This window comes from Phocoena sinus, chromosome 5, assembly GCF_008692025.1.
Source record: "Phocoena sinus isolate mPhoSin1 chromosome 5, mPhoSin1.pri, whole genome shotgun sequence".
NCBI lineage: Eukaryota > Metazoa > Chordata > Mammalia > Artiodactyla > Phocoenidae > Phocoena > Phocoena sinus.
The window spans coordinates 131,734,418-131,746,446 of NC_045767.1; the positions used below are offsets into that span (position 1 = coordinate 131,734,418).

The 12,029-nt window shown below is 40.5% G+C and overlaps 1 protein-coding gene across 2 annotated transcripts in view; it reads left to right on the top strand.

Annotated features, from left to right (window-relative positions):
- The window catches only part of FAM13A (family with sequence similarity 13 member A), a 346,933-nt gene that overhangs the window by 273,641 nt on the left and 61,263 nt on the right, over window positions 1–12,029 (top strand). For both annotated transcript variants that reach the window (XM_032632953.1, XM_032632954.1), the window contains 2 exons: window positions 2,785–2,826; window positions 5,342–5,521. In XM_032632953.1, coding sequence (XP_032488844.1) covers window positions 2,785–2,826; window positions 5,342–5,521 — 222 coding nt within the window. The remainder of the gene's footprint in view (window positions 1–2,784; window positions 2,827–5,341; window positions 5,522–12,029) is intronic.

Below are 12,029 nucleotides of genomic sequence, written 5' to 3' on the forward strand. Positions count from 1 at the left end.
TAAATGTATTAACAAAAATCAATATGGTTTAATTACTTAGTCTTATTATTGATTTATTCATTTATTTTGCATTCTGAGAAAGGCTCTTTCAGGCTGATTTAGATGGCTCAGGTCATTTTTCTTTAAGCTCTGAGGGAAGTGTTGATGTGTTGCCTTTTATTTATTCCAATTAGCATATGTTTTCCAAATCACACCTTCATAACTTAGAATCTTTAAAAACAGCAATTGTGATATCTAAGTCACTGAAGTCTAAAAGAATTTTAGTTGCAGGAATTTGGAACCTTGCTAAACAATGTCCTCCACAAATCAACAGCATCAGAATCACTGGGGAATGTGTTAGAAATAAAAAATCTCAGGTCCCCTTTCCTAGACCTAGACCCACTGTATCAGAATCTGTGTGTGAACAAGATCCCGGGTGATTCTGGTGCACATTTGAGAGTTAGAGAGTTCGGAGTCTCAGAACCTGGTCCCATTTGTTGTCATTTCCGTGTCTCTTTCTTCCTCTCCTTTTTTCATCTTCTCCTCCCTACGCCCCACCCCACCCCAAAAGGAACATAAAAATATCAGTGTGTGCTTTTTAATAAGCAAAAAGAAGTTCAGGTCAAAAGTGTATAGAAGGGAGGAGAGGAAATGTATCTCTTCATTCTGAGATGGCATGGCTGACTGATTGGCTGATTATATTTATGTGTCTTTGGAATGTTTTTAGTATCTAGCAGCTCTGTATTCTTTTCCCACCTGTATGTTCTCCCGGAGTCATTACTCAAATCGGCCCCTACCCCCAAAAGCAAGGTTGTGTAACCGCGTGAGACATGGAGTGCCGGAGTTAATTATACAGTGTTGAATTTACAGAGAGTGAGCCACAGGCATCGAAAGCAGGGACTGCCTGTTCCAGCTAAGGACAGAGAGCCGCAAAGGATTTATTGTTGGTTATGTAACCTGGGAACCTCTATGAATAGCAGGTATTGTGAGGCAGAAATGGTTGTAATTAAAAGCAAAGTTAAATACCTGAGTCCAGGCCTCCATATAGGAAGATGACTCTAGTGAGTGTTTCTTCTAGTGAGTGATGGATTCAAAAAGTCGAGTGTAGTGATTAGGAGCTTAGACTCTAAGCTAAAACTTTCTTGGTTCCAATCTCAGCTCATCTGCTTCTTGGCTCTGTGACTGTGAGTTACTTAACCTCTCTAACCTCTTCATTTGAAAACAGGGAAAAGAAAACAATGGTACCTACTTCATGGGGTTATTGTAAACAGTAAATGAGAAAAGCTATGTAAACAATACCAAGCACAATGTCTGAAACATAGCACTCAGTAAGCATTCGGGTTTATTTATTTGTTCCTTCATTTATGAATGAAGATTCTTCTCATACGTTTCCCTGTGAGCAACAGTACTCTTTTATGCAGTTTTTCTGGGACTCGGCTGTGGTTTGTGACCATGACAAAGAGCCACAGCTTTAGCTAAAGGAATTCTCTGGGGTTAGAGAGTGAGTATCTGTTGATCCCCTCTGGGATAATGAGTCTGTGCTGGTGGTATTCGTAGGTATTGTCATGAAAGAAAATGAGGAATATTATACAGTCCCTTGAAGCACTTAGGTTCTACATGGAAAGGGGTGAGATACACACATACACGTACGTGGAAGAAAAGCTCGACAGCTGATTCCAAAGCAACACATTCACATGCTGAGAATTCTGTAGTATAAATGAGGATGCTTGAGTGATTGACAGGCAACCATCAGTATTGGTCATTAACAGCTTTTATTTTCTTCGGGTGTCTTCCACAAAGAAGAAAGTAAAAATGGGAGAACTGTTAGATTAGGCAAAACTGTAGTTTGACATGCACTGAAGATTTGTTTTTAATCTCATTTTCAACATAGATACTTTCGAATCTTGACTTAGAAGCCAGTTGAGCACTACAGGGCAGAATGTAAGAAAGTACTCACACTGATATGGTTAAAACAGATGCCAGCCTCGACCCACACTGTGCTTATGTGCAAGTAGAATGGGGGCAAAAGGGTGAAGTTCTGAAGCGTGCTAATCAGATAGTGTTCTCTCATTTCACCATTCCGTTTTATATGGACTACTTTTTTTTTTTTTTTTACTGACTACTTTTTAGTACTTTCGAAGGAATTCAGGCTTTGGAGAAAATGGGAAAGTTAGAGGAAGTTTATAAATGCTCAATAAAAGAGCTATACATTAGGTGTTAAGATGAAACCTTATAGAGCTTGAGGTATTTTCCATCTTGAGGAACTTAGGCAGAAGATGTGGCTCAGATAGAGTCGTGTAGAAAGCAGTGTTTGTTCCTTGTTCTCTGTCCCCTACGGCCCCCGCTCCATGTTCAGAGCAGTTTTAGGAAGATGCTTCTGTCTGCAGGTCTGGAGAGAGTGGGGCAGGAGGGAACAGACTTGGGCTGCAGAGAGCAGAGACGGGGCAGTTGGTAGCAGGAAAGCAGTGGGCAGCAATCGTATTAACATTTGGGGAAAATTCAAAGACCCCAGACTAGGGCCATGGCAATAGTCTGAGAGGCAGAAATGGTTTTCAGGGGTCACCTTTGAAACTATCCGTCATGGACATCTTAACATGGAGAAAAGAAGCTGTTTGGGAATATGCACCCAGGGCCATCTCTAATCTAGAGACAAGTAAAAATCAGCATCGGTCAGTGGGTAATTAAATGTCATGTGAGGGTCATTCAGGGCTAATACTTTCAGCCCGGGCTGCCCTCACATGTTGGATTCGCACTCTCTGGTCCTGTGTCTAACCTGGCTTCCTTTCTTTTGCTTCTTTTCTACAGTGCCCACGTATCCCAAGTCAGCAATGTGTCGGCAACGGGAGAGTAAGTGATACGGATTTTGGGCTTTTTTCCCCCTCCTCTCATGTATTAAACAGTAAAAAAGCTTTTCTAATGGTGTATAGCATTGGAAGATTAATATAATAAGCAACGAATGATGATTTTTAAAGCCACCCAGAGGAGAAGACCAAATAAGAAGTGTTCCCGTTTGAGCTTCTGTGTGGGTGTGTGACTGGAGACCCCTCAGCCGTGTGAACATATGAGATTTTCTGTTTATTTTAGTCAAAATCGTGTCAGTTAGTACGTGCAAAGCGGTCTGTGTGCATTGGGAGGTGTCTTGCCATTAAAGGTGGAAACACGAACCGTGTGTTTTACTTCTTCCTTTGTTCGTTTGAATCAGCCTCCATTTACGGAGTGCCTGCTATATGCCAAGCATCGTGTTAGGTGTCTAATGTCAAAGAAGCCTTGTGCTCTGCCTTTGGGGCCTTTACAGTCTGATAGGACACAGAAAAGGAGGCAAGTTAGTGATGGCAGCAAGCCCTTCTTCCACAGGGCAGTGGCAGTGCTCTGTTAATTATGTCCATCGCATGTCTTTTTCCTCCTAAGACGACCAACCGCACTTAGACTAAAATCTAAACTGCAGCTATCTACACCTGCCTGTTCGTTGTGCTTCACCCATATGACATTGCTGGGACCTGGGTGGGCCTTCTGGAGCATCTTCCATGAGCAGGGATCAGGCGGATCAGAAGGGGCGGATGTGTGATAAGGAAGAAGAGAAAAACATTAGAAGGAACACTAATTGGTACGAATGTGGCTCTAATAGGATGAGTTGGGATTTTTTTTTTTTTCCTTGTTATGGGAGGAAGCACTCAGAGGGCAGATATGACGTCTTTTATCTTTGAGAATTTTAAAGAGATTCCAGAATTATACCAAGACTGATGCGTTCTTGTCTGTTTCCTAATCACCTTTACTTCTTATATGTCTTGTATAACGTTTGGAAAAGGTGTGGCTTTGGTATGTATGTATATATTGATTTATTCACTTTCCCATGTACCACCATGAGGTAATCTCAAATCGTTGGGATGTAGAGTTCTAGATATTAAAGTTCTAATGCCTAGTCATTCTGTACTTGCTCACTGTTGTAAAATAGTTTTAATGAAATTACTATGAGTCTATTATAAAACTACATTTGGAACATGTAAAGTTCTTAAATTTTCAAAACTCATTGTATTTAACTGAATGTGTTTCTCAGTCTGACCATTTTTAAAATATATATGTGGTTTTTAAATTTTTAACAGCTTTTTTGAGGTGTATGTACAAAAGCTATACACATACTTAATGTAGCGTATACTTCATGTATACAATTTGATGAGTTTGGATGTGATTCTTTTTTCAAGTGAAGGAAAACATGCTTGGAGGAGTGTCAGTTTAGAATTTTTCATGCCTGCTTATTCAGAATTAAATAATGAAGTGATTAAAAAATGGGTTTAGACACATTGTAAGATTATATAGCTTTAAAAATGATACCTCATCTGTCTTATCATGCTCTCCTTTTAGCCCCTGAGCTTACCTGTTTTCTTCCGGTTGAACAAAGTAAATCTATCCTTCCATCTCCAGTAATATACATTGGGGTGTTTGCATGAATACAGCTTGGATCATATGTATTACAATTTAATTGAATAGAGGTTCAGAAAGATTCTACCATTCTGTTATGAGGAGTAATTGCTCTGGTAAGGTGTTCGTTCTTAATAGCATTATTGCCTATATAATTTTATCTTAAAGGGATTCCAAAGAGATAATAGGCATCATAAAATCATTTGTGCCAATTTGCTTTGTAAATCATACTGTCTTCCTCTGCAGAACTGGTATAAATCTGGAAGAAACTCACCTTTGTAAGAATAGGTCCATTATTATTCTATGAGGAAAAAAATCTTGCCTCATTCTGCCTTATATTAAATGATCTGTATTTCCTGAACGCCTCCTACAATTGTTGCCAGACCTGCCGTGAGTGTTTCAGTAATCCCGGATAGAAAACACAATTATCACATTGGTGGAATTTGTTCTGTGAAGCTTTGTTTTTAATACACAGCGCAAATATTTGGGGATTAATGCCTCATACTGTCTTTGCTCATGAAGCTGTAGTAGATGTTCCATGGAAAATGCTGATATTTCCAATATTATGGGAACTTTTTTTTATTGAAGTATAGTTGATTTACAACGTGTTAATTTCTGCTGTACAGCAAAGTGATTCCGTTATACACACACACACACACACACACACACACACATATATACACATTCTTTTTTCATATTCTTTTCCATTATGGCTTATCATAGGCTATTGAATATAGTTCTCTGTGCTCTACAGTAGGACCTTGTTGTTTCTCCATTCTATATATAAAAGCTTACATCTGCTGACCCCAGCCTCCCACTCCATCCCTCCCCCAGCCTCTTCCCCCTTGGCGACCACCAGTGTGTTTTCCATGTACGGGGACATATTTTTATACGCAGTTATTGATAGGTTTCATTGCTTGATTGACTCTGCATTCTTTTTTACCAGACTCTTAGAAAGAACCATCCGGTCAGCTGTAGAACAACATCTTTTGGATGTTAATAGCTCTGGAGGCCAAAGTTCAGAGGACTCAGAATCTGGAACATCATCAGCATCTTTCTCCACATCCACCAAACAGCGACGACGCCAGTCCAAGGAGCAGGATGAAGTTCGACATGGCAGTGACATGTGAGTCGGCATTGGTACTTCTTGTTTGCATTTGCTCTTCTTCTTTTAAAAATATACACCCGGGGGCTTCCCTGGTGGCGCAGTGGTTGAGAGTCCGCCTGCTGATGCAGGGGACACGGGTTCGTGCCCCGGTCCGGGAAGATCCCACGTGCTACGGAGCGGCTGGGCCCGTGAGCCATGGCCGCTGAGCCTGCGCTCCGCAACGGGAGAGGCCACAACAGTGAGAGGCCCGCATACCGCAAACAAACAAACAAACAAACACCCCCTTCGGGCTTCCCTGGTGGCACAGTGGTTGAGATTCCGCCTGCCAATGCAGGGGACATGGGTTCAAGCCCTGGTCTGGGAGGATCCCACATGCCGTGGAGCAACTGGACCCGTGAGCCACAATTACTGAGCCTGCACGTCTGGAGCCTGTGCTCCGCAACAAGAGAGGCCGCGACAGTGAGAGGCCCGCGCACCGCGATGAAGAGTGGCCCCCACTCGCCACAACTAGAGAAAGCCCTCGCACAGAAACGAAGACCCAACACAGACAAAAATTAAATAAATAAATAGATAAAAATTTAAAAATATATTTATATATATATATATATATATATATATACACACACACACACACATACACCCGAATTAGTGACTGTGTTATAGACACTCTCATTTCAGTACTCAGGTTAACATTTTAAGTTTTCATTTTGACCCTTCTAAACTTGGCTGGCATTTAGGAATTCATAAGTGATTGAATAAACATTTCCTTTTCGTCTAGATGTTTTCTATGTTATGGGAAGCCACCTCTGATTTAACACATTTCATGGCTTCCTCATGAATATCTTGTCAATATTTAGAGAGATCCTGAAGCACTGGAGGAGAAAATTCCCACATGCCTGTCCAGAGACGGTTTTTTCCTTGTTGGACAGCATTCAGTTGGCTATTAGACTTGCTTATGAGCCAGCAGGTTTCCCTACTGTTTTTTTTTTTTTTTTTTTTTTTTTTTTTTTTTTTTTTTTTTAATTAATTAATTTATTTTTGCTGGGTTGGGTCTTCGTTTCTGTGCGAGGGCTTTCTTTAGTCGTGGCAAGCGGGGGGCCACTCTTCATCACGGTGCGCAGGCCTCTCACTATCGCGGCCTTTCTTGTTGCGGAGCACAGGCTCCAGACGCGCAGGCTCAGTAGGTGTGGCTCACGGGCCCAGCCGCTCCGCGGCATGTGGGATCTTCCCGGACCGGGGCACGAACCCGTGTCCCCTGCATCGGCAGGCGGACTCTCAACCACTGCGCCACCAGGGAAGCCCATTCCCTACTGTTTTGACCTGATTAAATACCAGAATATTACTGTAACGCTCTGACAGTTGATGATATTTTAGTAGAAGAAAGGTTGAGCTTAAGTCTAACAAACGAGGAAATGCTTGAGTTCTTTATTATTATAGTGACTAATTTTAAGGCATTGTCTCAGCATGAATTTCAAGAAGAGTATTACAACAAATTTTATTCTCCATTAAAAGATTTGATAAAATACAAATGACTAATTACCATTCATCTTATTGAATAATCATGATTTAAATTGGCAAGGAAAATGCATTTATATATAATAGACTATAGTCCCATATTTTTCCTGAAAGTTTTATCTACTGTAGCATTTAGTCTCTATAAAGTTGTTATTTTGAAATTCTTATGAAATGATAAAGACTAAACCAAGCCCTAGTTTGCCTCATTCCTTTTCACCTGGACTCATAATCTACATCAGAATGTTGATGGAGAAAAAGCAACTTCTCTTTGCTTAAAGAAACTACAAAAGATAAATAGTATAAATAAATTCCACGCTGCCCATTATAAAGATGTCTAAGAGCTATATTAACAAATGTAATTTTAGAAATTAAAAAGTATCAGTCATATAACCCACTGACTTTTCAAGTGGTATAAGCAGCGTGTTTTTAAAAATATTTGTCTTAGAGCTGGTGGATAGGAGGGGGTGCTGTAATATTTCCTTTAGAAAATAGGAAAATTATAAAACGGGACATATTTACATTTAAAATTAGCTACTGACTAAGCTTTATAGAAGGTGTTTAGGTCTATAATTAGTCTGTGTGGCCTATATTGTGTTATACAGCGAGTACCAATTATTCATCTGACACTATTCTTAGCCTCTGCCTCATTTTTTTGCCACACAGTATATAGCAACACTGCATTTTTAAAAGCCTTAGTGTGTCACGACATCGTGCTTTCCACCCTCGTTGTTTGGACAGAGGGGTAGCAAGCAGAGGCTGGAAGCGATAGTGAGCGTGGTAGAACAAAGCTGGACAGTGGTCCTGGTGGTGGTGGGTACCTGGGGCAGGCCAGGGAGGAGCACGGCAGGGCAAGGTCAAAAGCGAACAGGGGCTACACAGATAAACCCACGCACCTGTGGTCACCTAATCTATGACGAAGGAGGCAAGACTATACAGTGGAGAAAAGACAGCCTCTTCAATAAGTGGGGCTGGGAAAACTGGACAGCTACATGTAAAAGAATGAAATTAGAGCACTCCCTAACACCATACACAAAAATAAACTCAAAATGGATTAAAGACCTAAATGTAAAGCCAGATATTGTAAAACTCTTAGAGGAAAATATAGGCAGAACACTCTCTGACATAAATCACAGCAAGGTCTTTTTCCATCCACTGCCTAGAGTAATGAAAATAAAAACAAAAATAAACGGGACCTAATGAAACTTAAAAGCTTTTCCACAGCAAAGGAAGCCATAAACAAGATGAAAAGACAACCCTCAGAATGGGAGAAAATGTTTGCAAATGAAGCAACTGACAAAGGATTAATCTCCAAAATATACAAACAGCTCACGCAGCTCAATATCAAAAAAACAACCCAATCAAAAAAATGGACGGAAGATCTAAATAGACATTTCTCCAGAGAAGACATACAGATGGCCAAGAGACACATGAAAGGATGGTCAACATCACTAATTATTAGACAAATGCAAATCAAAACTACAATAAGGTATCACCTCACACCAGTCAGAATGGCCATCATCAAAAATTCTACGAACAGGGCTTCCCTGGTGGCACAGTGGTTGAGAGTCCGCCTGCCGATGCAGGGGACACGGGTTCATGCCCCGGTCTGGGAAGATCCCACATGCCGCGGAGCGGCTGGGCCCATGAGCCGTGGCCACTGAGCCTGCGCATCCGGAGCCTGTGCTCCGCAACGAGAGAGGCCACAATAGTGAGAGGCCCGTGTACCGGAAAAAAAAAAAATTCTACGAACAGTAAGTGCTGGAGAGGGTGTGGAGAAAAGGGAACCCTCTTGCACTGTTGGTGGGAATGTAAATTGGTACAGCCACTATGGAGAACAGTAAGGAGGTTCCTTAAAAAGCTAAAAATAGAACTACCATATGACCCAGCAATCCCACTACTGGGCATATACACAGAGAAAACCATAGTTCAAAAAGATACATGTACCCCAGTGTTCATTGAAGCACTATTTACAATAGCCAGGCCATGGAAGCAACCTAAATGTTCATCAACAGAGGAATGGATAAAGAAGATGTGGTACGTATATACAATGGAATATTACTCAGCCATTAAAAGGAACAAAACTGGGTACTTTGTAGAGACAGGGATGGACCTAGAGACTGTCACGCAGAGTGAAGTAAGTCAGAAAGAGAAAAACAAATATCATACGCTAATGCGTATATGTGGGATCTTAAAATATGGTATAGATGATCTTATTTGCAAAGCAGAAATACAGACACAGACAGAGAGCAGATGTATGGATTCCAAGGGGGAAGAAGGGGGTGGGATGAATTGGGAGATGGGGACTGACATGTATACAATATTGATACTATGTATAAAATAGGTAACTAATGAGAACCTACTGTGTAGCACAGGGACCTGTACTCAATGCTCTGTGGTGACCTAAATGGGAAGGAAATCCAAAAAAGAGGGGATATATGTATACATATAGCTGATTCACTTTGCTGTACAGCAGAACCATTGTAAAGCAGCTCTACTCCAATAAAAACTTTTTTTTAAAAAGTGAACAGGGGCTGGACAGGGAGAGAAATATGAAACACAGAGTAACCACTCCTGCAGAATTTAAATACAGTTTCCCACATCTGGGGATATTTCTAGTATAAGTTACCTTGATTGTTTTTCAGTATCAACATCAGGGGAACAAAAGGTGGTGGGGAATGGTAGAGTCTAACTAATCATCTAAAGAGGTATCCATGAAGCTCTAGCCTTTCCCTTCATTTCTCTTGTCTGATGTCCCTTCACCGCTCATTCTGGCCGCTCATTGTGGTCAAACCACAGCTGTGCATTGAGTGAAAAAATCTAGGGGTGTAAACTATTTATAGCAGAAGTAACTCACAGTCTCACCTGACGCTTTTCCTTAGCGTGTAGTCTGGGCGTTCAGAAGTCCCTTTCAAATGGTCCTTGTTGGCTTCACCTTCCTGGTCATAAGGCCCCTCCTAACCTGACACTATTGTATCTTGATAGTCCTTCTTCTTGAACTCTCAGCCCGTACTGAATGGCTGCTCTAAGCTCTCCACAGCTTTGGAGGAACAAGGACCTTATCTCTCAGAGCTCTAGATCTGCTACTTCTGCCCCCATGAAGGTCCTCTTCAGTATGTCCCCAGGAGATGCACTGACATGGTGTCAGTTGCAGAAAGGTTAAGAATCATTATTATAGCCTAAAGTAAGTATGTTTTTCTCAGTGTTTGCTTATACATAATTGACTCGTCATCTAAGATTTCCAACAGATTTTGCTTAAAATATAAGGAAAGATTAAAGCTAGACTTTACTGTATTCAAAGCTATTAGCCATATGGAGTGGTTTTAAAATGTTTTGAAAAATAAAAATCTATGATCTGTTATTTCGCCTTTAACAACTTAGAGCTGCAACCATTTACAAAAATATCCTTTAAGCCAACAGTCACCACATTTCAAGGTGAGATTAAAGAGTCAATAAAGTCTGTAGTAATATCATCACGGCAGATTTTTTAAAGAAGCAATGTAGAGGGCAAAGACTATAAATACTTCAGTTTAGTGCACATGATTTCTTATTTGTCTAAATTCATAAGGAAACATTATCAGGCTTATATTATTATTTGTTACAATAAAAATATGAAAGTTTAAGGAACGTATTCATTATGTAAAAGGGTTCAGTTTAATTCTTACTAAAAAAATTAACCATCTGCCAGGAGCATGGAAATGTCGAATCTTGGTGATGGATATAAGGAAATTCATGGTGATATTCCCTCTATTTTTCTATGTTTGTAAATTTTGTAATAAACTTTTGTTTAAAAAGAAAAGCAAGGCATGACAGGTGAAAATGGTTTCAATCTTCCAAAACACAGTGAACTAGAAAATTATGCATATCTTTTGTTATATAAATATTATATTAAATTCCTACTGCAAAGTAAAAAGAAAAGCGTGCTTAGAATAATGGAGAGGTCAGTATTGCTAGAACATTACGTGTGTATGTAGGGGTGAGGAGGAAACTCGCAAAAGAAGATAAACTAAAACTAAGATCTAGATGGTGAAAGTGAGAGGCCACCGAGATCTAAGTTCAGGTCAAATCACAGTGTTTCGGGTGTGGCTGAGCCTGTCACCATGTCAGGGGAAGGAGTCGTGCACCTGTGCTCCTGGTCACATGGGCACCTCAGTGAGAGGCACTCACCCACACAAGAGCAAAGAGTTTCCTTTGAGGAGAACAGGATTTCCACCTGAGCACAACTGCACGATCAGATTTTCGTATATTTATTTGGACAGGATTTATTCCAGTCATTCATTCACTATTCACAAAGATTAGAAAATAAACTTGGTCTTTTAATTTCTAAAAATAATTTTTAGCTTTTGTATTCATCTGCTCAGGCTGCCATAACAAAGTACCCCAGACTAGGGGGCTTAAGCAACAGAAATGTATTTTCTCACAGTTCAGAGAGGCTGGAAGTCCAAGAGCAAGGTGCTGACAGGTTTGGTTTTTGTTGAGACCTCTCTGACTTGCTGACGGTGCCTGCTCAGTGAGTGTGTCCTCACATGGCCTTGCCGCCGTGCTCTCTGGTGTCTCTGCCTCTTCTTTTAAGAACACCAGTCCTCTTGAATTATGTTCCCACCTTTATGACCTCACGTAACCTTAGTTACCTCCTCAGAGGTCCTGTCTCTAAATACAGTCACATTGGCGGTAGGGCTTCAACATACGAATTTGGGGGGAATACAATTTAGTCCATGACAACTTTCAAACCTAAAAACTCCTCCATTAAAAAATTACAGTTGGATTTATACCCCGGGAGTTAGGGAAAATATGGAGAGAAAGAAGAAGACAAATTTAAATAGTAAAACAAATGATTGTGAATTTGAGACCAAACTCATCTAGCCATCCACAGAAGGCACTGCTCGCAGTGGAGGGAGGGGAGAGATTTAAGCGTGTGTGTATATGTGCCGGCATGTGAGTCCTTATCAACTTTTCCTCATGTCTTCAATTATTTTGTACTTAGGATATTTCTTATAAATGTTACATACATCTT